This window comes from Rattus norvegicus, chromosome 18, assembly GCF_036323735.1.
Source record: "Rattus norvegicus strain BN/NHsdMcwi chromosome 18, GRCr8, whole genome shotgun sequence".
Classification (NCBI taxonomy): domain Eukaryota; kingdom Metazoa; phylum Chordata; class Mammalia; order Rodentia; family Muridae; genus Rattus; species Rattus norvegicus.
The window spans coordinates 3,601,974-3,629,002 of record NC_086036.1 but is presented as its reverse complement, the minus strand read 5'-3'; the positions used below and the strand labels follow the sequence as shown (position 1 = coordinate 3,629,002).

The 27,029-nt window shown below is 44.3% G+C and overlaps 1 protein-coding gene across 2 annotated transcripts; it reads right to left on the bottom strand.

The window, feature by feature from the left end:
- Positions 1-894: 894 nt before the first annotated feature.
- On the bottom strand, positions 895-26,468 carry Riok3 (RIO kinase 3). 2 transcript variants are annotated; one of them, NM_001108423.1, is given in 13 exon segments: positions 895-2,371; positions 3,467-3,574; positions 4,192-4,281; positions 4,373-4,453; positions 6,349-6,508; positions 7,028-7,225; positions 11,589-11,716; positions 15,052-15,195; positions 17,180-17,289; positions 17,486-17,593; positions 17,687-17,832; positions 18,541-18,656; positions 25,492-26,468. In NM_001108423.1, coding segments are annotated over 13 exon segments (1,560 nt in total). In that variant the 5' UTR covers positions 25,555-26,468; the 3' UTR covers positions 895-2,263.
- Between the last annotated feature and the right edge of the window lie 561 nt (positions 26,469-27,029).

Here is a 27,029-nt window from a genome sequence, read left to right as displayed (position 1 = left end):
GCCTTTGTCCAATGACTCAGGATAGCTTTTGTTTTTGGAGAAAAAAAATCTGCCTGCTTCTGCCAGTGCAAGTTCAAATCCAGAGTTTAACTTTTTTTTTTTTTTGAGTGCTCTGTGCTGTGTAAAGTGTGTACTCAATAAATAGGTGTGATTTCCTCTTCAAGTCCTATCACCCTGAGACAGCATGGATGAAACTTCCCTCCCATAGAGAAGTGAGACCACTTTGAAAGTAGACTCTCCAGTCCCAGTCAGCCTTTGCCCAACTTCAGTTTGCTTTGTCCATCCATTTTGTTCTTAGGCAGACTCTAAGGCTGGTCTTAAACTTGTAGCAATTCTCCTGCCTCAGCCCATCCTGTTGCCAGGGTTAAAGGTGTGTGCAAGCACAATCCAGAGTTTAACTTCATTATACATATGAGGTTGGCCTCAAACTCAGAGATCTGCCTACCTCTACCTTCTAAGTACTGGAATCTGACTCTTCATATAAAGGAAACTAGTAATGAATTATCTTATTGAGACAGAAATTCTCTCCAATCACCTTGTGTTGGTAACTTATTTTTATAGATATATATGTAGCTCTATATACAGATATAGATCTCCACAATCAATAAAATAAGGCAAAATATTCCTATTACAAACATATATACACTTTACTAAATTACTTATCAAATTAGTATCTCCTACAACATCCAGCTATATGAAAAATGTCCTGAACTCACAAAAGGGAAAAAAAGTATGTATAGAGCATTGTTAGTAAAACTCAAAACAGAAATCATGTGTGTGTGTGTGTGTGTGTGTGTGTGTGCGCGCGCGCGCGCACTTACACTTCACTATAGAAAGGGTGTCTTGGTGCCAGGACATTAAAATAAGGACTAAGAATTAACCACACAGTGAACCAATTCTAAAATGATCTCTTCATTTTTAATTTCTTGAAAGGCAAGTTCATAGCACACTCCAGGCAATGGTTTGAGAAAGAATATGTCAAGAAAGCAAACAAAGTTTTAAATGATTGTTCCAAATGAGTTTTCTGGGATTTCCGTCCAGCCAATACTTAGTCATCATTTAACTCTGTGTGGAGTGGCAAACATCGCGTAAGTGGAGGAGTCACCTAAATTCCCACTCCTCTGGAATGCAATTGAAAGCAGTATAACAGAAACAAAGATAAATAGTCTAGAAAGAACATAGCTGGCCATTTAAATAATGTTAAAACCTTTCAAATATAAATTACATTTACTCTTTATAACCGGACAGAAAGTTAGGTGTTTAGTGGATCCACTGTGACTCCTGGAATGGGGTAATGAGGTGAGAGCAAGCAGCCACTGGTCTTCAGAACAAGGCTCCCTCCCCTTCTCAAGCTGAGTCCAGCCAGGGTGAAGACGGGCAAAGAGGCCAACAGCTGAGTTGCTGGTTAATTCATTACTTTGTCTTCCACTTATTTAAGTTCTCTAGTTACTTTGTTCTATTTCTCTCCAAATGATTAGCAATCAATATGTGAACAATTTTAGGGAAATGTAAACTGAAATGTTTCATTGCCTTCTTAAACTGTATCAGATACAATTCTTACATTCTGCCCTTCCAGATACTTTATATTTCATTATAAATGTAGATGAATTACATCCCAACCATTTAACCTAAATGAAGAAAACCTGAAAGTTTTAAAATTTAGTTAAGAAATCCTTCTCTATTTATCTTTCAGAAACCCACGTTGTCTTTCCTGGGTGAGATAGAAATGTAGACTCCCACACATCCGAGGTCTACCACCAGGCACACTGCTTCTGTCTACTTCCGCCATCCACTCTGAAGCCAAATGCCCACTTCTAGACCCACCGGGGTCTCCAGGCTCACAGTCCAGCAGTTGAGAAGGCTGATTTAAAATGGTAGCATTCACCCATAGATGCCAGGGAAAGCAAGAGGCAAGTGGCGTGGAGCAGTGCAGCCATCGAGCCTCCCCTGCAAAAACCTCAGTCCCCACCTCCCACGTTTGGAAACACTGCCTATGTGAAAATCCTCATCAAGACATTTCAGATCATGAGTTGTGTAAAATCCAGACTCCTTTGGCTACACATCTGTATGTGTTAAAGAATTCTATTATCCTTTTTGTAAGATGAGAGGTAGTGACATTTTATTCTTTCAATGCCGAGTTAAAAATTGCACACATCTGGCACGTGGGTCAGAGTGAGGAGCACAGAAGCAGCGCTGTCCACTCCTGCTTTGGTCTGTCAGGTCACCCACTCGCTGGCTGTGGCAGCTGGCCATCTCTGCTGGACTACTCTGCATACAGCATGGGTGGACTTCCTTCATCTTTCAGAAACGAGGCTGCTTTCCTTCCATTCTTCTGAACATGATCTTCGTTCATTTTCTCCAAAGCTTCTATCTACAGAACCAATCATGGAATCCACTCGTCAAGTTTTGACTTTTTATGATCATACCTGACCAAGGTGGCATTTTTCCTCTCTAACCCCTGGCCATTAGTAATGATGCTGGCCTTGAATTAGAGTCAGTCTGTCTCTGTCAGTCAGTCTGTCTGTCTCTCACCTCCCTCTCCCTACCCCCTCTGTATGTGACACATGTGTACATATAACTGTTTGCTTCTGACTCAATTATATTACCAAGGTCAGTACTGAGTATCTATATGAAGTCAGGAACTAGAATCTGATCAGTTTTGCGGTGTTCTCAGTACAGCCCCCACTCGACAGTGTTAACCCCATTTGTGAGCTCTCTGTACTTCCTGTTCTTAGGTTCCCCCAGAGCTTGGCCAAGCTCAAGTTTCACATGAGAATTTCAGAAATAGACTCTACTCTCTGCCTTGTGGGTAAAATGCTGGGGAAATGCACTTTTTAAAAGACATCCTTTCTCTATGTAGACTAGATAGCCTGCAACTCTCTGTGTACATCAGGGTGGCCTCAAGCTCACAAAGATCCACCAGCCTCTGGGATTAAAGGGTGTGACATTCACAGCTAGCTGTCACTCTTATATTTTAACTTTTGTCCAATCCTAAGGTATCAAGAGATCTCTGAAGGAATCTGGCTTTCTGCCTCTTTGTTCCTATAGCTCTGGCACTACAATGGAGGAATCTCTGTGGCTACCTTCTGCAAAGGGCAGGCGGGCTCCATGAGCTCCTGTTTTCATATCACCCAGAGCACTCCTAAGTCAGCATCCTCGTTCTTTAGACTGGAGAAAGAAAACTAAGCTGGGATGTGTCGTTACCCAGCCCTTCTTTTTAGACCCCTGCCACGGAACACACTCTGTAGACCAGGCTGCCCTAGAGCTCAAAGATCGTACTGTCTCTGCCTCCTGAGTGCTGGGATTAAAGACAGGTGCCGTGCCCAGTAGTCTATTCCTCACTGTAAGCACACTGCCAACTCTGTAGAGGAGGAGGATGAGACGGGTTTGGAGGGCGGTCAGGTAGAGTCTGAGCCCGGGACAGCTCCTCAGCAGCAATAAGAGGACAGAGAGCTACACCACTCACCTCAGCTAAGAAGTCAGCTTCATTGTCTGCTGAGATGCTCAGGCCAGAAACAGCATTGAACAGCTCCCGCTCGTTAAGGGCTTCCTTTACTCCTCCCTTCTGGAAGAACTAGCAATGGCATACAAACGGTCACCAGCAAAGTTCTCACAGACCAGCATGAACAAGACACCAGTAAACGCCGTCACCATTTTGCAGGCATTAGGTTAAGAGGACCAAGTTCTACTTGACGTCTGTCCATCTTTAGCACCTGCTCTGCTTGCTGATATCTCCTCTTCACTTATAAATGTGGTGCCCTGTGTACAATTACTTTGGCCTGGTGTCGTACAGACAGATGCTATATTCACTAAACCCCATGAGTTATAATTTTTAAGCAGCCCACAGCTTACCTCTAGTACAGTTATTCTCTCACTTGGTTCTCCTGCTAGCAAAATGCGAAGTGAGAGTGACCAGGCACTGCTCCTCCTCATCTATCACAGAGCAACGTGGCAGGAAGCAGCAGGCTTACCACATCCCACCGTTGGTTTATGCACTAAGACCTTAGAAGCAGGTTATGAGAGTCACAGGCTCAAGAGTCCATGAATGAATTCAGAAAATGTCTCCTTTATCTCCTTATCAGCAAGGGAGCTGGTATCCCTTCCTTAAATTTCTACAAACATGGTTCTCTTAGGAGTGAGAAAATATTTGAACCTGTTGGTCCTTTGAAAGACACTGCTTTGCACGCCTACCTGTGAAACGTTCCTACAGTCACGGAATAAGAACTCCAGGCCATGAGGATGGGTCGGTTCTACCGACTGACTGACATCAATCAACCAGACCTAGTAAACACAGAGCATAAATCAATGTGTTTACACTCACTGACTCACATCAGGAAATGTAACCTGGATATAAACTAACTGTGCCACTTACCTTCCCAGCATGCCACAGCATGTTGTACTCGCTGAGGTCGGCGTGCACAAGGGTGCATTCCTTGTACAACTGCTGCATCAACTGTGAGAAAGGAGAGGATATTGAGGGAATGAAGGCACAGCTCTAATTGAGCTCTACTAAATGAATTAAGTTACTGATTAAAGTACACCTCAATCAATACTTCCCAGAAAAACAAGTTAAAAACTTATTTCCTTTCTTATTAGTCACAGTAATGAACTGGACCTGAGGACGCACAAGTTCGACAACTGAGTCACAGCCTCACCAGAGCCCTCCTTCCTCCTGTTGCCTCAGTGCTGCTTAGGAGGATGAGGGATAGCAGGGCACTGCCAGAGAACTAGGGTGCGACATTCTGCTTTCTTGCTGGGACAACAAAATCAGCCCATGGTCAGATTCCAAATGGATCTGTTGCCTAAGCAGGGGGCCAAGGTAGGTCCCTCCCTCTGTAAAGGTGTCTCACTGAGTCCTCTGTGGAGCACACACAATTCCACATGAAAAGTATTTCTCACCAGGGTTGGTGGAGTAGGAATAGAGATGTCCTTGTTTGTGAGCCAATGTCTTGGTATGTAGTGTGAGCTGGTCTTGAACTCATAAACTTTCTGCCTTAGACTCCCAAGTGCTGGGATTCTCAGTGTGTGGCACGTGTGACTAACAGCCTTTTTAAATTAAGGAGCATCACACACTGAACCTTATAATTGAAACCACTGTTTGCCTCCCTAACAGAACCAAACAACAAAAGTCGACCATTTTGTCTCTTCCCAGTCACCCAGAAAAGAATTTCTTTTTTTCATGGCTCTTTTCTAGCAGTGGAAGGTGGTTTACCTGCCTGACTGTATCCTTTTTTGTATGTATGCGTGTTCATGAATGTGTAAGTGTGCACGCATGTAGAAGCCAGAAGTCCATGTCTGGTGTCTTCCTCTATTGCTCTCCACCTTGAGACAAGGTCTTGAGACAAGGTCTCTCTCTCCCTATAAACCTGGAGCTCACAGATTCAGCTAGAGTAGCCTGCCAGCAAGGCCTGGGATCCTCCTGTTTCCTCCCAGGGCTGGGATTGCAGACACACACCAGGCTTTTTAGAGGGATACTAGGAGTGCAAACTCAGCCCTAGGCTTGCACAGAAATATACTGGCTTAAGTCCACTCCCTGCCCTCACACTTCCTGTTTGCATCAGAGCCCAGGAGCCCTGGGATGACCCCAAGGCTGAGGATAATTGCACCACTGAAGCCCAGGCCCCTCGATCGTGACTTAGGCAATGTTTTTATATTCCCGTCTGCTGCTGTACGACACAAAGGCTCCATGCACACTGTAAGCCTCTCCAGTGTTCACTGAGAACACTCCAGAGGAGCAATGACAGGACAAGGAACACCGCCTTAAGCAGGAGGCCTCGAACCTAATTCAGCTATCACCCCAACACTCCTGACATAGGGTTTCCAGTTGGAGCATCTGACTCAGCAACTGTCACTCCAGTCTTCAGTTTTCACCATCATCCTGCCAGAAGGATGCCATCTGCCTCCTCTGACTCCAGAGAGTGGCTGTAGGCCCTTTCTTTACTGTTAAGGAACTTCTAAGGACTCAGACACACAGGATTCCATCTGCTAAACTTGACTGAAGTTCAGTGAAAAGTGGCTTAATATTTTAAGTTGGCAGTGCTAAGAGTGAAGCCCGCCCTTGCTCCATGAATGTCTTAAGTTACCTAACATTCAACATACAAAGCACAAAAGCAACTCTTTCTGTTGGATAGGGTGGACTAAGGAGTTCAAGCTGGCCTTGGACTTGAGGTCCTTCAGCTTTAGCCAGGACCCAGGGTAGAGGGTTACAGAGAGGCAGCTGTAAAGTCGCCAGGGTGGCCGTGAAGAGCTGGGCTGAGTGTACCTGGGACTACAGCACACTATTCACACATCAGTGCACACAGCTACAAAGGCACTTACGTGGAGAGTCTGGTGGTAGGTACTACTTACGTGGAGAGTCTGGTGGTAGGCATCTTTCATTTCTTCTTCACTAAGCTTTACTTCCTTTAATTTAGGGGCTGGAACTTGATCGTGGCCAATGAAAGACATAACTAAAATGTGCTTCTTAAGCAGTACAACTGTTGGACAAGGAATTCCAGCCTTCTGCATTCTATATAGAAAGAAATAATTAAGAATATAAAGATCAGGAGGCAACATCCATTAATTTAACAAACACCTAACTAGGGCCTGCATTGAGCTGCTATTATGTTCTACACAAGAGATGTGGAAACAAAAAAAAAAGTTAAGACAGAGCCCCTGGTAGGGACACTCAACAGTGGGAAGGTTGGCATAGGTGCAGTAGGCGCCCTGCATGCACTGTGATTCTCCGGAAAGAATATTCAACAGAGAACTTTCATACGTAGAATAATAGCATGTCTAGGCAGATGGTGCCTTAGTTTCTCTTAAAATATCAATAACGCAGGAAAATGGCTTTTCATTTACAAAGTAGGAATTCTGGTTCAAAACATGGAAGTGTTTTCTGACAAAAAGTCTCATGAAGCACTAAAAAGCCAAAGCCGTTTGCTCTTCTGTAAATCAGCTTAAAAGACAGCATGGATCCTGGCCTGCTAGCGGTCCGGGCACACAGGGTAATTCCCAAGGTCGCCTGCGGCAAGACCGTTTTCTTTACCTTGTGAGATTGTGCATCTCCTTCTCTGCCCACATGCGGATGATCTTACGTGGATTTAGTTTACTGAAGCGATCTTTAAACCTGAAATCATCTTTAATGTATTTGTCACGATTCTTGAACTCATTAAGAGTTGTTTTAAATACCTTGATGGCACATTCTGTTGGTATAACTTTACCATCCTCCTTTTCATCCTCCAGGCTAAGGGGAAAGGGAAGAAGAAGAACTAAGTCGACATAGTTGCAATGCACGGAGAGACTATCCCGCCCAAGTACACCAACTTTGTTTCAAGGTGCCAGCAACTGTATTGTCTTTTCTATTTAATACCTTCAAGTATTGTATCTGAATAAAATGTTAGGTTCTGGGGGGGGGGGGGTCTGATATGTTTCCTAGAATGGCCTGGAATTCCTAGACCCAAAGGATTCTTCTGCCTCAGCTCCCCAAGATATAGACCCATAGACATACACTACTGGTCCTAGTTGGTTTTGTTTCTTTTAATGTAAGTTTAGTTTCATGACTATAGACTCAAGCTTGACAAATAATGGGAAAACGTACTCCTTAAAACAAACCATTATGACCTTGGATGATTTGGGAGTAAAACTCAACAAAATCAATATAGAGAAAACCCTTTTAAAAAATAATTCCTTTCTTGGCAGCTGTGTGAGGGTGACTAAAAGGTGTGAGTGCGCCCTGTGAGCACATGAAGAGGCAGGAGGAGGAAGGGAGCAGAAGCAAGAGTATGAATGGACACTGGAGAGAGCCAACAAGGATGCACAAGGTGACCAGCATTGGAGAGTGCCAGAGCCAGGCCAAAGGGGAGGATTTGAACCATATTCACAAGAGACTCGGGCCCTTTCTGAGGAAACAGTACCGTAAAGTCCTGGCTAGAGAGAGGAAATCAAAGGTGGAGATGAGTGACAGGGTGGGGAGGAGACAGGCTGCAAAGAGCTCGGGCATTTCTCCAGAGGGAGCAGCAATCATGAAGGCATATCACATGATCAGCATGTTAGGGTAGGAAGAGCAAGGAAGGCAGAGGCAGGGCTGACTCAAAAGGTTTGAATCACAGCGATAAATAGGAAGAAAAGAAGGTGTGTGAACTATAGCAACACTTCTAAATACCTGCAGGCATGCTAAGCTGCAAGAGAAATGCTTCCAGAAGACAGAATCTGAACTAAGCCAGCAACCTGTGTGTATTACACTCTTCTGGCTACTTCTCCACTCAGCCCCTTTAGGAACCCCTTTCCTTATGTGAGATCTAAGGCCTTCATGACCTCTACCTGTGGAGAGCACTTACCCTTCCATACCTGCTCCGCATTTTCTCTACAATGTCAGGCCCTTTATTCAACCCATATTCAGTTTCCCTGGATGTGTAGCAGGTGTCTTCAATTCTCCATGCCAAGAACAATGGCTTCCTAGATTGATTTTCCCTTAGGCTCTCATCTCAGGAAATAACACCAACATTGGCTAGGCTGGCTGTAGAGTAGCCCATGTCCAATCCAACAGCACAGATTGCTGATTATACTTTCTAACCATAGCTTCCTATTCCTCACTTCACTGCCAGGAAGGGTTTCCATTGTCATAGGGACTGAACCCAGGACTCTCCATGCTATTAAGTACTGAGCCACATCCAAAGCCAAGCCCTTTTTCTTTTTTATCATCCATTTTCCTTCTAGCAACTCAAGTCATCTTTTGAAAATAAAAACCCCGTCTTTGTTTCCCACTGTGCTTAAACAGAAGACTCCTTCCAGATTCACACTCCTTCCTGCCACACCTCCCCTGCTTCGTAGGCTGCTCTCTCTAGCCTGCAGTGCAGTGCAGGCTGATCTTCCACACCAGGTAGGTCCTTTGTCACTTCCCCAGACTTCCCTGCTCTCTCGTCAAAGCCAGGATACTGCCCCAGTGAAACCTTGGACAGCAGCACACATCTGTGCTGTCTATGTAGCATAGCAATAACCTTGAAGGCAGCGGTGCGGTGGTGGGGACTGTGCTGTGTCACAACAGGAACTAAGAGGAACTTGAGCACTAAGAACACCCAGCAGATGGAAGGCACTCACACACTGGAAGGTGGATGAGAAGTTTTCAGGAAGAGATTACAAAGAAATGAACCCAATACCCTAAATATGTTATAGACAGACTAGGCTACTTGAGGGGAGCTTCCTATCATTGGATCGTTTACCCACAGAGTAAATAAAACCTGACATTTAAAACAATCAGTAATAGAGTCCAAATTTAAATAATTCACCTCAGTATTCTCCTAGCAAAACACGTCCATGAACCTTATCTCACACAAGTTACCTATCCCTCTGCTAATTTTCTGGCCTTTATTTTTTGAGACAGGGACTCAGATAGCCTAGGCTGAGTGCTGAGATTACAGGCACCACACCAGCTCCTTCTCTCCTTAGTACAGGGTCTTACTGTTGCTCAAGGAAACTCTTACCTCACAGGAAGCTGCAACACCTGTGTGCATCCTTCTAACTTCCTGTGTCAACATAAGGCCCTTACCACATCCAGTGCGTTTGCATCGTGTTATTCCCTGTATCTCTAACATTTACTGTCAGGGAAAAGTGGAAATCTGCTGACTAGCACAGAATTGGAGTTGTTAATAACATCATCGACAGAGCTGAAGCTTTGACTATAAGGCTGAGGAAGCTTCCCTTCCTTCCTCCCTCTCCCCGGGCAACTTCGGTCACAGGGCTACATTTCTAGAGTGGTGGCCGGTCTTGGGTGTTAACTCTGCTGTACTTGTAATCAACTGACACCAAGCATGCTATGAGGAGGAGTTCTCCTCCTCCTCCTCTCCTCCTTTTTCCTCTACTCCTCCTCTTCTTTGTTTTTTGGCTAGGACAGGGTCTCACAATGTAGCCCTGGCTCAAACTCAGAGATCGTCCTGCCTCTGCCTCCCAAGTGCTATGATTAAAGGCATGTGCCACCACCACCTGGCTAGGGATTATTCTTGATCAGATCATCTTAGGTAGGAAGATCCACCCTATATCTGGCCCAGACTTTCTGTAACAGCCCACATAAAAGGGAGAGGAAGGTCTAATTGCCCTCAGTCTTGCTGGCAAGATCTACCCTGCTGCTAAGGTATCCATCCCTCACACTACTTCTTCATGATTCCAGTGCAGACTGAGGACCAGCAGCTCCCTAGGAACTCCCAGACATGCAGTCTCCTGGACTCAACAACTCTCCGATTCCTGGCCTTTCTATCTATCAGGAGGCATCTACTGCTGAACTATCAGACTGCAGTTTGTGAGACACTCTAATCAATCATCCCCTTTAGAATATATACATATGTCTGTGATGTAATCCTATCATTTATGTTCTTTTAAAGACCTCGGACTAAGTCAAGGGTGATGCCGCATGCCTTTAATCCTGATACTCGAAGGCAGGCAGATCTCTGTGAGCTTGAGGCCAGCCTGGTCTACAAAGCAAGTCCAGGACAACCAAGGCTGGTTACACTCAGAAACCCTGTCTCGAAAACCAAAATCCAAGGATCTCCCTCCATGTTGCCATGTCATTTCAAGTAGCATGGCTGTGGATGGAGAGATGGCTCGGAGGATAAGAGCACTTGCCGTGCTTCCTATTCCAAGGACTGGAATTTGGTTCCCAGCACCCACGCAAAACACTCACTAACACCTGTAACTCCAGCTCCAGGGCCAGTGCCATCCGGCCTCTTACTGTCACTGGCTGCACACACATTCAAAAGAAGGAACGGTTCCATCTAGAAAGGTCTACTGATACCTAAAGTCCTTAAAGTATGTCAACCGGGGAAAGATCACTGCACCAGATAAGTAATAAACATACACGAACTTCTGAAAGATTGGGCTCAAAATTGTTACTTATGGGAAAACCTTAAGTAAGTTCAGATGAAGACCACTTCTAACACTTCCTTGTAAAGTTTCAACACTTGCTTGTAAAGTTTTAGTCATGGGCAATCGTTTGCTTTACAATAATTAGCACATTAAGTCATATGTCTTATTTCAAGGAAGCCTGTGTTGAAATATTAAGAAATGTTTATTAAGATTAATACTAGCAATTACAAAATATGACCTCATTGTGCTCTACAAAATACCCATAGTGAGTATAGCCTGTTCCAGATCTGAGGTTGAAAGAGGCAAGCCCCTCCCACACACACCTCCTTCCTTTTTGGCTGTTTTGTTTTGTGCTGGGATTGGACCCAGCGCCTTTTGCGCATGAAGCTTGTGCTCTAACTCGGAGTCGCAGCCCCAGGCCCTGCGCTGCCTTCTCTCCTCTTCCTTAGACCTTAACAATCCACTTCATTGTGATGTTTGTGCATTATGGATGTGTGTAAAGAGGAATAATTAAGAAAACTAAAGGCAAAGACTTGATTAATAGGAATTTGAATGCTTATAAGTGCAAATAAATAAAAAGTACTGCCTAACCTTTCCATAGTAATAATTTCTAAATGATTCTACTCATTATGCAGCATTAAGTTTGATTATATGTAAATCCATCAGTCCTGAGGGGAAAGGTGTTTTCACCACGGTGCTGGTTTTTTGTTTTTGTTTTTTTGTTGTTGTTGTTGTTTTGTTTTTTCATTTACCTCCCTCCATATGCATGAAAGACAACAGATTCCTTTCCTGTACTAATACAGCCAGTGATTGTCTCCAACATTCCAGAGTTGACCATTTTATACATAAGTAAGCGTGTCTTAGGATCAACTGCTTTTTCCTGTAAGAGATAAAGTTCTATAAGTGAAAATGGTCAACATGAAAGACTCTCTTTAAGGCAAATGCAAAGCTGGCTCTTGTTAGAGCATGATCACAATGATACACTTTCCTCGGGGGCCCCTGGATTTCTGCTCCAGTGTCATGAGGCTAAAGGGATGGGTTTGGTGACAGCCCCAAGTCTGGACCATAGTCACTGTTTCTGTGGCAGAAAACTTTCAAGGCCAGAGTTTCTTGAGGAATAGCCCCAAAGGGACTTAAGTGCTGACAGCAGAGCCATAGTAACCCATGTCCAAAGGTAAGCAGAGCCAATGAAGGACCATCCTAAGATGGTAAGGCACAGAGTAGGTGACTTAAGTGTCTGAGTGTGGAGACGGGCACAGATTGTGTGTAAGGGACTCAGGCCCAAGCTGATTCCTGGCTAGGCCCCCCCAAGGCCTGCTGTGGAAATGTCTGAAGATGACCACTCATCTTCTGTGCTTCCTCCACACTGACCTCAGGGAGAAACAGCCCACCATAAGCCCCGATATGCGTAGTGGGAGCTCTGATGTATTGGGAACCCTAGCCTCCTGAAGAGTATGTGCTCTGACCAAGGCTTCCCCTTCGTTCTCAACAGCATTGCTGCCTTCCTAGCCCTGGCTCCCCACTTTGCGGAAGATGATGATGTGGTTGGCAAAGACTCTCTTCAAGGAAAGCAAAACCTTGAGTCCTGCACTCTACACTTTACTCATCCACTCTTCCCTGTCCTCCCAGGTGGGACACTAAAGTAGACAAGGTTCAGAGACAATGACGGCTCCTGGGTGGCACCATGCACAGTCTTGGAGGCCACAGATACAGTGTTCAGGACTCCTGTCCATTGAAATATTCCCCTTGGCCTCCAGTAACCCCCAATTTTGTCCCAAGATAAACAAATAGGAGAAAACTGAATGGGAGCATCACCACAGCTCCCCTGCAGAGACAGAACTGGAGAAGGGACTAGAGGAGTAGGGTCACATTACCTGCTGTCTCCTTCTATAGCAGCAATGTGTTCCTCCCTAGCCCCCACACTACTGCCAGGACATAAGCCAAGATTAAATATAGCCATAGGGACTGGGGCAGTGAATGCAGGTGGTAAGTGGTACAAGTGGGATGCCCAGGCAGGATGGTAAATCTCTAGGTTCAATGTCTACAAAGTCCCTCCCCTTCCCTAACTCTGACTTTTCTTGATTGGCCTCAGCATCTTTTTCACCTAGCTAGCCACCCTCCACTGGGAACTCTTCTACCCTTTGAAGACAGAAGTCATACACCAGGCTATAAGACAACAGCTTCTCCCTTCCTGTTCTGAGACAGTACCAACCTTGTGACATCTTTCCCTGTGTACCCAATGTGGGTCCCCTACTACTGAACCTTGAAATGAGGCTCTCTGTCCTTAAAGAAGAAACTGGAAATTAAAACAAATCAAAACCCAAATATTAACTTAATCAAAATCTTTTTTTACCAACTTTAACCAAGTTTAAATAACTCTCTCGTAGTCTTACAGGGTTTTTAAATTCTTTTTATTTATGTGTACATGTGCATGTGCTAAGGCAGTTTTGAACGGCCTGATGTGGGTGCTGGTAATGGAGCTCTGAGCCTCTGCAAGAACAACACGTGTTCTTTACATTATACTGAACCACCTATCTGGCCCCCTTTTTAAGTGTTCAGTAAGTACACTTATTGCCAGAATAGTACATATTATCCTCATTAATATAAAAAGATTAGTGTTCTAAAGAGTAGTAATTTTGTTATTTTCAAAATAGATATTATATTCATTAATGTAAAACACTAGACTATTAAGTTACAAGTGTCAGTGTACTAGGCAAAAACATTTTTTTTTTTTTTAATGTAGCACATCTGGGCTGGAGAAATGTGTAGGCCATTAAGAGAACTGGCTGCTCTTCCAATGGACCTGAATTCAATTCCCAGCACCCACACATCAGTTCATAACTGTCTGTAACTCCAGTCCCAGGGAATCCAAGGGTACCAGGTCCCCACATGGTAGACAGACAGATGAAATGCCCATAAATATGTAATAAAATAGAACTTTAATCATCTGAAACACTCAAATGCACAGTGTATGCTCTAAATTACTGTCATTAAAAGAAAACTTTTTTGGGGGAAAAACCTTTATTCTAATTAAGTCACAAATACTATCATTCAGATGGCTTAAGGAGGCCATATAACCACTCGCTCTGCTGCAAATCCTGTCATCTCAGTGAACTCTGTATGGACATAGCATTCTGAAGCAGTAAGATTATTACTAAGTAAATCATGGGTGTAGTAACACATGGCATTAGTCCCAGCACTTGGGAGCTTAGAGGCATTTGTATTTCTGAGTTCAAGGCAGCCTGGTCTACAAAGCAAGTTCCAGTACAGCCAGGGTTTAATTCAGTTTACACATTGTACTTTTATGTCCAGTTTCCAAACATTTCTTCAACTCCATTAGCCCAGAGAGCAGCTAATGTAACTTTTTTTTTCTCTTTTTTTCTTTCTTCCTTTTTTTTTTTTTTTTTTTTTTGGATATCACTAGTCCAGGCTGGCCAGGAAATCCCTGCGAAGCCCAGGCTACCCTGAAACTCATGGCAATACTGCTGTGTTAGCCTCAAACTCCAACGTGCTGGGATGATATGCATGAGCCACTGAGCTCAATCTGAACTCCTTGACACGGCTAGTCCCTGTAGGCAGACGGGGCACTTCAACACTACCAGGAGTTAGCCTCATACTGGTTCTGAACACGTTAAAACTTGAAATCAAGGGTCTTCTCATAAAATCAAGGGTCACCAACTGTTTCTGCTAAGCCAGCTAGGGTCCTTGAAGGTCCTGGTAGGTGATGTCAGGGTTTGAAGTCTCAAAATTACTACCTCCACTAAAGCCTCTAATGACACCTGGCTTCGTATATTTAACAGCCACACCACCAACTACTGTGGTTGCCACCTAGGCCACTGCTGTGGCTCCTGGGGTGCAGCAGCAGGTGAGCCAGCTGTAGATGCTGGCCACTGCTGAAGGCTGTGCTGTCCTGGGGACCTGTACTGTCCTGGAGACCATGTTCATGTGAGAAGCCACCCAGCCACACCAGATCCTGAGAGCCTCAAAGCACTGCTTCTAGAAATTGAAAACTCTGTAATATGTGTTTTAAATCACTGATTAAATAACTAGAAAATGCCACAAAGTGACATCACTTGAGTAGCATTGGTTTGGAAAGCCAGTTTCAGAAAAAGGGATGGGAGAAATGATGAAATTTTGTTTTGTTCTTTTTTCCTCAGATACTGTTTGTAATATGAATTTTTCAACCAAAATGGGGGAGGTGCTAAGAATGCTTACAGCGGTGGAATGTTCCTTCTTCTCATGGAGACGGGCACTTCGACGTTCTTCCGAGTAGGCATGTTGTTTTAAAGCATTAAAAACGTGGTTGGATAGTTTTAAATCCATTCCAATTCCATCTCCAACCTGAAAGCCAGGTGCAAACTGACAAAGAAAAGTCAGGAGTTAAATGTTTTCACATGGTGACAATGATGTTGGAAACAACGGTGACAAGTTAGCCTCGTAGATTTCATACTCAACAGATGACCTCATGCAGAAACAACCCACAGGCCCGGGGCAGGGGTCCCAGACACAGAAGAGCAATGACAAAGAAAGTGCAGCCCAAAGGACAGCACAGCCTGTGCAGAGTCACCTCGCCATTTCTGAGGTGAAGGCCTCTCAGCGTTTGCTCTGTACCTTACTTTTATGCCAAAGAAGACAATGTCAGAAAGCTAAACAAACTCTAAACCTTAACAAAAAATCCAACTTCATAAATTATTTTTGAGGACTAAGTTGCTACAGTACAATCACCTCCATGGTACAGTCTAACCAGGCAGCTGCCAGGCATCCTGTGGATATTTAAGTTTGTGCTGATTACCATGTCACAAGTCCCCCTGTCACTAAGTTCTGCTGAACAGCACTGTTCCAGAGCTATTCCAGTCAAGAGTATAAAACAACCACTCAGTGACATATTTACTAGACAAGCCTTCGTGTGCTAAGGTCTGCATTCTTACTGATCACAATATTTATGAAAAAAAACTTTAAAAGATGTATTTATTTGGGACTAGAGAAGTGGTTTCCCAGTTAGGAACGCTTGTTCTTCCAGAGAGCCTGAGTCAGTTCCAGCACCCATGTAAACAAGTTCACAGTAACCTTTACTCAGTGCCAGGGGATCCAATACCTGTCTGTCTATGTCTCTCTCACACACAGCTAAAATTCCTTTTTTAAATTTGTATGTGTGAGTGTTTTGCCTATATGAATTTACCATAGGCGTGCCTGTGCCCATGGAAACCAAGAGCATCCCATCCTTTGGAACTAGAGATAAGGATGGTTGCAAGCCACCGTGTGGGTGCTGGTAAACAAATCCAAGTCCTCTGCAGGAGCAGCAAGTACTATAAACTGCTGAGCTATCTCTCCAGTACCCAAGAGCTTTTGGATTTAAGATTTACTCTTAACTGTATGTGGGTGCACAAGCACATGCAATGTGAATGCCCATGGCGGCCAGACGCATCAAATCTCCTGGAGCTGGGGTATACTGATGGTTGTGAACCACCTGATGTGGGCGCTGGGAGCGGGTCCTCTGGAAGAGCAAGTGCAAGTACTTCTTCCTCTAGTTCTTTTCTTGTCCCCACTGCTGTATCCTATAAAAATGCTGGCTCTGTGATTAAGGGCACTGGCTGCTCTTCCAGAGGTCCTGAGTTCAATTCCCAACAACTACATGGTGGCTCACAACTATCTGTAATGGGATCTGATGTCCCCTTCTGGTGTGTCTGAAGACAGCAGCAGTGTACTCAGATACATAGAATGAATAAATAAGTCTTTAAAAAAAAATGTAGGAGAACTAAGCACTCAATTCATTCTTTCTAAAGACATAGTCTAATGTACCCAAGCTAGCCTTGAAATCACTATGAAGCCAAGGATGGTGATTAATTCCTGATCCTCCTTCCTCTCCCTGCCAAGCGCTGGATTCCATGCCTAGCTTTCTTAATTTTAGAATCTTGTAAATCACCACCATCATGTGTTTTACTCCACAGCACTGAACTCTCTTTCGCAGACTGGGTTTGGGACTTGTGCTGTCATCTAGATCATCTCTGCAGGCTGAGGTGGTGGCCACAGTACAGAGGAGGCACAAAAAAGGAGCATGAGTTTGAGGCCAGCCTGAACTATGTGGTGTGAGGCCATATGAAATAAATAAAAGCAAATAAAGCTTTAGAAATGTACGGCGCTGTATCAGAATGCCGCTGGCTTCCTTCTGTGTTTTGTGTTTCTGTTTCACTCAGTCTCCTGGGCTGGCCCGTACCTCACTATGTACACCACATGTCTCTGTCTCCTGACACTGGGGTTAAAGGCATGGCACCACATCTGGACGAAATTCGGTTTTAAATGTATCTGAACTCTTGATGGAGAGATTATACTGTCTGTCACTTACGTTTTCCATTCTTGCTGTGTTCTTTCTTCCACATACTACTTCATCATGCTTAGTTGTGATGTCTTTTCCTTTTCCAATAAAACCCTTTTTGGGAGTAGGAACTGGCTTTGCTGAAAGCAATTAAGAAAAGCCAAGACTATAAGAACAGCAAGTAGTAAAGTCTCCAGTTCGGCAAGAGCACTTGACTCTAAGCGAGTGAATTATCAAATGAGATCCCAAGATAAACACGGATCTAAACAAGTTCACTGGAGACATTGCTCTTCCGTACTCTACCCTTCCCAACTATGCCCTGAAAACAAGCAGCACCTGGTCTGTAGGGATCGTCGCGAGTGTCCTGCCAGTCAACCTCGTCCTCAGAGCTGTCACTGTCTTCAAAGGGATGAACTTTCCGATAGTTTTCAAATGAAATGGAAACTTAAAGGTAAAAACGGGTGCTGTTTATTCAGGAATGTATACAGGCATTTCCTACCACCCAGTGGCAATGTCAGAGTGACAGAGGTCTGGTACCTTTGCTGTCACCGTTGAACTTCTTTTCTTCACGCCTAAGCTGTGCATCGTATTCTCTGTCAAATTCCATCTGTAGCATCTGAGCCAGCATCAGGTCACTGGAAGTGTCCATGTTTTCTCCAGAAATAAACGGTCCTTCAGCAACGCTATTCAAAATAAGGTGACAGAAGCTCACCTGATGTGCTGTGCAAACAGCTGCTGCCTGTGAGAGAAAGCATCTCTGCAATACTAACATCCCACTGAGAAGGGGGAAGAATCTACCAGCGCTACCGTCTTCTGTCCAGTCAGCTCCCACCCACCACCATCTCAGAGCCGTAGCTAGGACTGAGAGCCGGGAGACAGCACTACAGGGTCTGTCAGGAAATCCACACGGACCCCAGAATGCTTGTTGTCTATAATCTGGCCAGAGTATAAGGAAAACTAATGAAGAAACAGACAACGAACACTAGAAAACAATACCCTAATAGTTCAACTGTTGCAGTAACAGGAACAAAACCCAGAGAAACAGTGGTTTGCCTAAGATAACAAACTCAGAATCTCTTCTCTGAATTGCTTGGGACTAAAAGTATTTATGATTTTGAAGTTTTCAGACCCAAAGCCTGAAATGACAAATGTCTAATTATTCTTGATCTGAAAAATTATGATCTGAAAAACTCTAAAATCTGAACATTTCTGAGTGCTTTTCTGAGGGTTCTAAATTTTCGGAGGTATTTGTTCTGTACTGACAATCAGGATGAACTCGGTACAGTGCACTTGCTTTTGCATTACTGAGTGTGCACTCTTGCTCATCTGTCATGACAGCCCCAGTCAGACTCTAACGCTGTGCTATGGCAAGTGCTGTGTGTGTCACATACACAGCTTCAGGGAAAGCAGCTGCTTCTTCTTCCAACTGCAGCTCTTTGGCCAGTTCTTCACTCATCACCTCCGCCAGTGAACAGGATACTGTGTTTTGAGGGGTAGCCCATGGGCACTGTTCAAACAAAAGAGAAGAACTTTATAATAGTAGCTAAATAGTTGAAAACAAGGTTATCTTTTTCAGAATTAAACTAGTTAAAACCATCAAAATGGGTGATTTGCTATTTACAAAATTCACTTTAAAAGAAAGCATCTTATTTTGTTAATTTCATTGTAACTTGCTTACTCAGTGTGCAAGCACCACAAGGCAAAAGTTAGGTCAAAGGACACCTGGCGGGAGGTGAATCCCAGGAATTGGGCTAAAGTCAGACTACCAGGTCTGGCAGCAAGTCTTTACCCACTGAGCCACGTGACCACCTCCCAATACCAATCTTATTGAGGGTGAGCGTGAACTGAAACCTGCTCCTTGCCTTCTGGTAAGTATGTTCTCAAGGCTGAAAAAGGACCAGGCTATTACACAGGAGGCAAGAGGCTCAAGCACAACTAACTCCTTCCTTCCAACCCACTTCTCATCAAACCTTTCTGCTTATGACCGAGCTTCCCTAGTAGATTTCTTGTGGGAATAGTCTGTGCGACCGACCATCCAGATGGTGCACTCCTGTAATTCCAGTGTTCTGGAGGCTGAAGGAAGAGGTTGCTGTGACTTCGAGGCCAGTCTGCCCTACAAAGCAAGGATGTCTCAAAGGAAAAAAAATTAACCTTACCAACTATTACAATTCTAGTCCTACTCAAGAGCTTGCCTAATTCCAATCTAAGCATAAGGTCATGGCTCATAAACGTGTCAGTCCTCCTTAAGATGTCTGAGTACATGCTACAATAGAACCAAGAAGAAGCCTCAAAATATGTATTGCCCACCTCCAGAGTCTGTGAATCAGACTTGACAAATTATGATTGCAAAAAAGTAATAATGTCCCTGAGATTCTTCTTCAGCACTGGCCTCCCTTAGTGACGTCACTGTCTCAGCTTTCCTGAAACACAGACTCTAGATTATTTCACACTTTCCTAAAACATCCAATTCATCATTTACTCCTTGTCTTAGCTCCATTCCCACAGTACAGAGCTTTTACCAAGATGTAGATGTTACTAGGAACATCCCCTTAGTCACACTTTGTGCTATTCTCACTGTCTGAGCTCACTCCTTAATGAGTGTCTACTACAGAATTAGCCACAAAACTATTCAACCAAGGAGAGACCGCAGAGGTACGTGAGACCCGGAGATAAGTGGATAGGAAAACCACGCACGCTCAGGTTCCAGAGCACTGTGGACAGGGTCAGAACGGACTTGGATGCGCTGCCTGGATGGAACCTGAGGGTGGTCAACAAGGACTTCCTGCCTAAGGGAACCAGAGGAGTTTTGTCTGAACTCAGCCATAGGCAGAGAGGCACACATGGCCCCTTGCACACACCTACAATAGCCACTGTAGAGCTGGTCCATCCTCATAGAAGGCACCCCCTAGAGAGGACAGAGACTTCCTGGAAGTTGACTGAAGCTCTCTGTAGTGAGCAGAACATGGCTTTCTTTGGCCTTCTGCTCTTTAACCTAGAAATGCTTGGTCTGGGGTTTTAGCGAGATGGCCGAGCGGTTAACAGTAACTGGATGTTCTTCCAGAGGACCCAGGTTCAACTCCCATACTCGCATGGGAGATCACAATTGTCTGTAATTCCATTTCTAGGGGATTCAATACCCTCATATAAACAAACACGCATGTAAAGTAAAAATAATTAAAAGAAGTTCTTGGTCTGATCAGTCCAAACACAAAGCTCTAAAAGCAGATGACTGTATTCTCACCACAAACATCAATAAGGGACGTAGCAGCCCCCCATCCATGCCCCCCGACCCCCACTCCTTTTTGCAGTGGTAGAGACTGAAGCCAAGGTCCACTCCACTCCAGGTGACTGCCATTCCGGGCAACAGCATGAGCTATACTCCCAGCTCTGCAGATAACATTTCAGCATGTCCTATACTTAAGTCCCATTTAAATCGTGGCACAACTGAGTAGCTACATTACCTCTTTATTGGTTGGTTGGTCTTGCCAGATCTCAAAGAAACCCAGGTAAGTCTCAGTACCTGTGCCTCCTCCTCCTGGCACTTCCCAGCACTGCCCCCTATCTTACCTCTTCAGGCCACTGGCTGGGCTTCCCTTCTCCCAGTTTAGGACTCCTGTATAACCTAGCCATTCTAGCAGTGCACTTTCCACAGTCTCTCAGGCTGTGGCTCTTCCCTGGGCCCGCCTGCCTCTCCCTTCCTCTTGCTTCTCTCTTCTTCCTCACTCATGGACAAATCCAGTGTGAACGAACCCTTCCAGATGCCTCGAGCATCTTTCCCTCAGATCTGTAGTAAAACCCTTCTCTTGGATGAGGAACCATCTCTTGGATCCTCATTTGAATTAGGTCTCTGTTTTGTAGTTCTGGTTGTCCTGAAACTTTGTAGACCAGGCTCTGCCTCTCTCCTGCTGGGATTAAGCCACTGCATCTGACCATAGCATCTACATTTTAAAGGCTTAGAGACTGAGACAAAGGAAAGCTCCATTAGTGCAGAATCAACACTAAAATTTGTCATCAGCTAGGACAGCATGTGAACTCTCTTCCTTAGGACTCAGCTCAGAGCTTAAGCATAGAAACAGTCAAGTAATTATTGCATGATACACGCCAAAGGAAACAATGCAAACCTAACCAAAAGTAGTCTGAAGCTGCAGGGGTCTGGTGCCTTTCAGCATCTCAAACTGCTCAGGGCCCTTCCTCCACCTTGCCTATTTTTGAGGCTCAGGGTCTACTGTCATCACCAGATTCTAAACACATTAACTATAAACTATTAGACACACTCCTCAGAAGAGTTAACAATGTCAGGCAGGAATTTTGTTATTTTGAAGTAATGGTTTCTCTATTCCCCAAAGATTAAGTCCAAAAACACAGAGCATAGATATAAACAGCACCCAGAATTGCCCACTCATGGTGATCACGTCCTGTGGAACCTCACACTCACAGCTGTACTTCCCCTATCTCTGCCAACCAGCCCAAATGGAACACCTCCCACTGAGGCAACTTCCTTCAGTTAAGTCAGTCACAATTTCAGACTTCCACAGTTTAAAATCAAATTGAAACATTTAAAAGTATCTAGTAAAAGCCTCCCACAAAATTCTCCTGGGCTCTGTGAGGATAGCTTTGGGAAAGGGAACACTCCACAAATGGCTAGTCCTGCTGAGAGGGGCTTGGAAATTTTACTGGAGGCTTTTCCTATGAACTAGCACTAGGGATATGTAGTGTCCACCTCTTGAGACTTTTTACCGAGTACTTAAGAGGCAGTGGGCCGGTGAGATGGCTCAGCTGAGAGAAACCTGTGGAGTAAGCATGACAGCCCAAGTCCAACTCCCAGTTCTGGTCATCAGTATATTCATGCACAACATTAAGCTCATCTGAGAAGCAGCACCCAATCCTTTCAGAGTGCACCTGAGGTCAACTGTGGCTGTCAATATAATCAAACTTGAATCACTCTTCTGGGTGTGCCTGTGAGGGTTTTCCAAAAGGATTCTGGTCTGCTTCCTTCCAGATCCTCAGCTCTGACTTCCAGGACATGCTATCTCACTACGGGCCCAAAAACACAGCCAAGTGACCATGATCTGAAAGCTCTGAAACCATGAACCAAAAACTTTCACCTTTTAAATGGTTCTCTCAAGTATTCTGGGTCCAAGTACATAAACCTAATAGTGTATGTGGCAGACCCACAGTCAGCTCCCTAAATCTTTAACCCTGATATGGTCCCATCATCTAATCTGGGGAAGTTCCACCACTGAACTCTGCTCCTCAAGGTTCTTGACCATGGCCACATTCATCAGTCTCTGGCTAGTGCAGATTGAAGGGGAATCAGCCTTCTTTCCTTTGATTCCAAATAATGTGTCTGTTCCTAGCTGCTCATCTCAATTATAGAAAGGTTTTTACTGAAGATATCTGAGGACTGGCTCAAGTAAAATGAAAAATGACAGGCACAAAAGAGACGCACAGTAACAAAAGCTCAGTCTTCTACTTAAAGCAAGTCTAAGAAGATCACAACTCACAGGAAGACCTTTTTCTAACCAATAATCCAGACACATTGTCAACAAGCCAATGAGTCAAACATTTCTGGAAAAAACCATCTGGTTTTTCCCTAATGGTCAACATCTTGTACTAGAATTGTACATTCATCATAATTGATATAACCTTTCTTGGAGACAGAGTATAGAGCCAACAGTGGCCATGAAACTTCACCTCCCACCTTCAGTCCTCCTATCTCCTACCTGGGATTACAGCTATGCACATGACATACTGACAGTTTTTGAGACATGGCCCTCACTAGGTAGCCCAGGCTGGCTTTGATCTCCTGACTTTCTTGCATTTAGCCTTGGAACTACAGGCACACACTACCATGCCTGGCAATATGTTAAAACTACAGTCCATACTTTATTAATATTTCCTTAACTTTCCCCTAATGCCTTTTTCTGATATAGAACTACATCCAGGACACCACATTAGATTTGTCATGTCTCCTTAAGCTCCTCTTGGTTTTGAGTTTCTCAGACTCTTTGGTGTCTGTAGCAGTTCCATGGATTCATTTCTACAACTCCCTGTTGGAGCTAGACACTTCCTAACTTCTGCCTCTGGTTGGCAGTCCCCCCTGTCTTGGGGGACTATCACTTTTTGTCTGTAATAGCAGTGTGGCATTCTGTCACTTGTACCCTGGGAGAGCAGGTCACTGGGACCCTATCAGAACTGTGAGGCCAAAGGTTTTACTAAGTCATGCTTTGTCTTTGTAACTTTTATTCTCTCAAGTATAATAGAGTTTTCCAGAGTTTACATCAGATCTGATGACATCATCATCCTGTGGGCTGACTGAATGTGTAATTGCACACTCATGCTAACTCTGTTGAATTTCTCTTGACTGTGCCCATCTTCAATTATATTTGATGTATATCTAAATCTGTATCAAAGGATAGATCTCATGATGGATTTTCCTAATATACTTCAATCAAAAAAATACAACAAATAAATGAAGTGTAAGCTCTCTCCTATTAAACTATGCATTAGTGATTCTTTAAAGTGTTAAACAGTGCATTCTCAGGGCCTCTGCGTCTCCTCCTCCCCAGGCACTCACTGGCTTTCCATGCTTAGAGAGGAAAATGGTTTTGCGAAGCGGATTTTGGTAGTCTGTCTACCAAAAACCTCCAGGAACACACATTTTGTTAAGTGATGAGGATGAATTTTACAGTTGTGATGATATACACTTACAGGAGAGGGTGATGGGCAGTTTAATCTGGTATTATTTATTTAGGAAGTGAAACATGTTCTCAGAATACCTGTTTTCACTGAGAATTTCCCCCACCTTCTGTGGGTGTCTTGCTGGAGAAACTCAGAGAACCTGGCTTACCTTTGTCCTTTTATGTATCAAAGTCAGAACCTCACAAACAAATGGATAAAATGACATGAAGGTGTAACTACAGCACAGCCTCTGACTCTTCCTACAGGGTTATAAACTTATAAAACCAGCTTTTAGACAACTGAGCAGTTGAGCCTGGCAGTGGTGGTGCACGTCTTTAGTCCCAGAAGCAGGTGGATCTCTGAGGTAGAGGACAGATTCATGGACAGAGCAAGTTCCAGGGCTACACAAAGAAACCCTGCCTCAAAAAACCGACCCTTCCACATCAACACCCGAAATCCAACTCAACGGCAATTATCTCTTTTTCTGGGTTAAAAAAAAATGGTCCATTAAGATTAATAATTGATTAAAAAATATTAATGAGTAAGTGTGCATTTTGTGGATTTAAAGTATAAAAGACTCATTGATTTTTATGGTAAAGTTAGATTTGTGATTCTTTTAAGATTTTATAAGAGCACTTTTTAAGATAAATAGTAATATGATTGATCATTTTTTTGTAACCACAAATTGTAGCCTGTTAGTAAGAGAACTGGCTGAGAAAAATATTTTGCTTCCTTATACTATGTTAATCTTTTAGATTATGAATGTATGTGGGTTCTTGGAAATATTTTGTTTTTTTCACAGGCACTATGGAAAACATTCATTCATGTATCAATATTGGGAAACTCATTGTAATCAATCACTTAACACAAAAAGGGAATGTAACCACATTTTAATTTTTATCTTGCTTGAAAAAATTTGATGGGATATATTGTGGTGGGAGAAGAAATAAAATTTCCCTTAAAAATAAAAAAAATTAAAAAAAGATTAATAATTGAATTCTGTGGTAGCATGCAAGAAACTATCACGAAGTTTTAGAAGAGTGGATTCCCTTCACAACCTTAAACCTGAGGAATACAAACCCCAAAGGAAGCACTATTTCTTTCAGCAAGTGTTACAGGTCTTTTCATCCTAACCAGTTTAACACGAAAAGGGCTCAAAATCAGACGTGAACAGAAAAGAATCGTAGTCTGCCATTCGAGAAGTACGGAAAAAACCAAGCCTACGGCGGAACATGAAAATCCATAACCATTTTACAGTATTACTGCCCCTGGAAAGGGGACGGCACTGCTAGACTTTTTATCTTTTAACATATCGAAAACAAGACATTACGGAATTGGGATACCCGCACTCGTCTGAAAGCGACAGTTTCCTAAAGCAATTTTCTGTCTAAGCTTTCTCAGGGTTGGGCTGACCCACTTGGCTAGTGAAAAACAAGAGCCAGCTGTTTTCCCTCAAACCTCGGCGTCCGTGTGGGGCTTTCCGCTCCTGTCCAGGAACAAATGGAGAAGACAAGACGCAGATCCAGTCGGACCCCGACTACCCGGGGCGGCCTGAGCGAAGCCGCCAGGGTCCCGCCCCAAGGTTCTCCCGACTCACGCCTCCTGGCTTCGGAGACAAGCATTTGGCGTGAGCTGGCTCACTTGCCGTGGCCACTGCTTACCTTACTGGGTCCCCAAGCTGCTGCGGGCCCGGGTTCAGGTGAAGACACTCCGACCAGATCCATTCGGGGAAGAAGGCAGAGACGACAACGGAGCCGAGAGGTGACAGGAGGAGGGCGGGCTCCGACGAAGACACGGGCGGGACACGGGCGGGACACGGGCAACCGGCTGCCGGTGCCGGAGATGAGGTGACAGATGGCGGCCGCGGCGGCCGCGTCCGGAACTGGGCTGCTTCTCTTCCGTCCTATATGCTAGTGTTCTCACTTCTGATTGGCTGCTCCTAACCCGGGAGGGCTGTTCTTCCGGCCTCTGCCCCTCCGGCTCAAAGTACGTCTGGCTAGGGTTGGTGTTGACCCAGTCCTGGCACGGCAGACGTGGGTTTGACTTCCTCTCAGCTGGTACTCCCTGTGCGGCCACCGCCTTCCGGTTCCTTCCTCCCAGTCACCGAATCTCATGAACCCAACCAGTGTGGCCTCCGAATGCTCGAGCCAGGCTGACTCTGATCATTATTTCCCGGGGTAATTCGAAACTGGACCGAATTCGAGGAGAAGCGGGGCGGAACCGGCAGGTTCCCAGAGGGGAAAGTGATACGGATTGCGGTGGTTACTAGTGTCATTTGAGGGCAAGTGTAGAATGAGAAAGTGTGGCATAATGCTGAGCAAAAAATAAGACGGCACAATAAAATTTGTGATTCTCTGTTTTGTTGAGAAATTCACAAAGTGACTGGAAAAGCAGAAGCATTATACATCACTATATCCAAGCACTAGTCAGGGTTTTAATCTCAAAAACGATGTTGAGAAGATTCTATCCGTACCTGAAAATGAAACAGGCACATAGAATAAAGTAACTCAATTTGGAAATTAAATGACCCCTCCAGCTGGTCGCCTAGCATTTTAACACATGAGCTTTGCTGGGAGTTGTTGAGATTCAAATCACAAGAGCTAAGATTAAAAAGACCTTGAGGCTGGTTGTTTTGACAAGAAAGAAATAGCAAGATCCGCGGCGCCTTTTCTGACAGCTGTCTGATGGGTGATCGCAGTGGCTAAGGCTAACCTGACAGTCGGATAGGGAGGGTTTCAGAGACTTGCCTTGACACAGCTTTTGAAGGTGCTGTCATTCATTTGCCGAATTTCACGTCTCGGGTACTTTCACACGATTCTGTCAGGTGACTGCATATTCCAACTCTGATCTTTCTCTTATTTCCAAGATTTTAGTTTTGGGTTGGGGGTTCAGGTTTGGTAGTGTATTGCTTACGAGTTTTAGAGCTAAGCAAATGCAGTATATTCTTGAGTAAAAGGGAACCACGGTGAGGTGGAAGTAAGGTTGATGAGGCTGGGATGCTTACAAGACCAGGACAAAGGGGACGTCAGGCATTGAAAACGGATCCAGGCGGATCCTGAAATCACTCAGCACAATGGCAGTACTTGGAGTACGGTGGGAAAATGTGCAGTCACCAGCTGCCACAGTCTTCAGAAAACATTTGGGTTGTCTCCTTGAGGCTGTGGGTGGTAATCTCATGGAGCCCAAGATTCTCAGTGAC

Coding starts and splice junctions, on each gene's coding strand:
- Riok3 (XM_063277461.1), bottom strand. CDS start 15,113: ATGCCTACTCGGAAGAACGTCGAAGTGCCCGTCTCCATGAGAAGAAGG. Junction 7,226..15,051: donor AGAAGGAACATTCCACCGCT/GTAAGCATTCTT, acceptor CTTTCCCCTTAG/CCTGGAGGATGAAAAGGAGG. Junction 4,454..6,348: donor CCTACCACCAGACTCTCCAC/GTAAGTAGTACC, acceptor CCTTTCTCACAG/TTGATGCAGCAGTTGTACAA.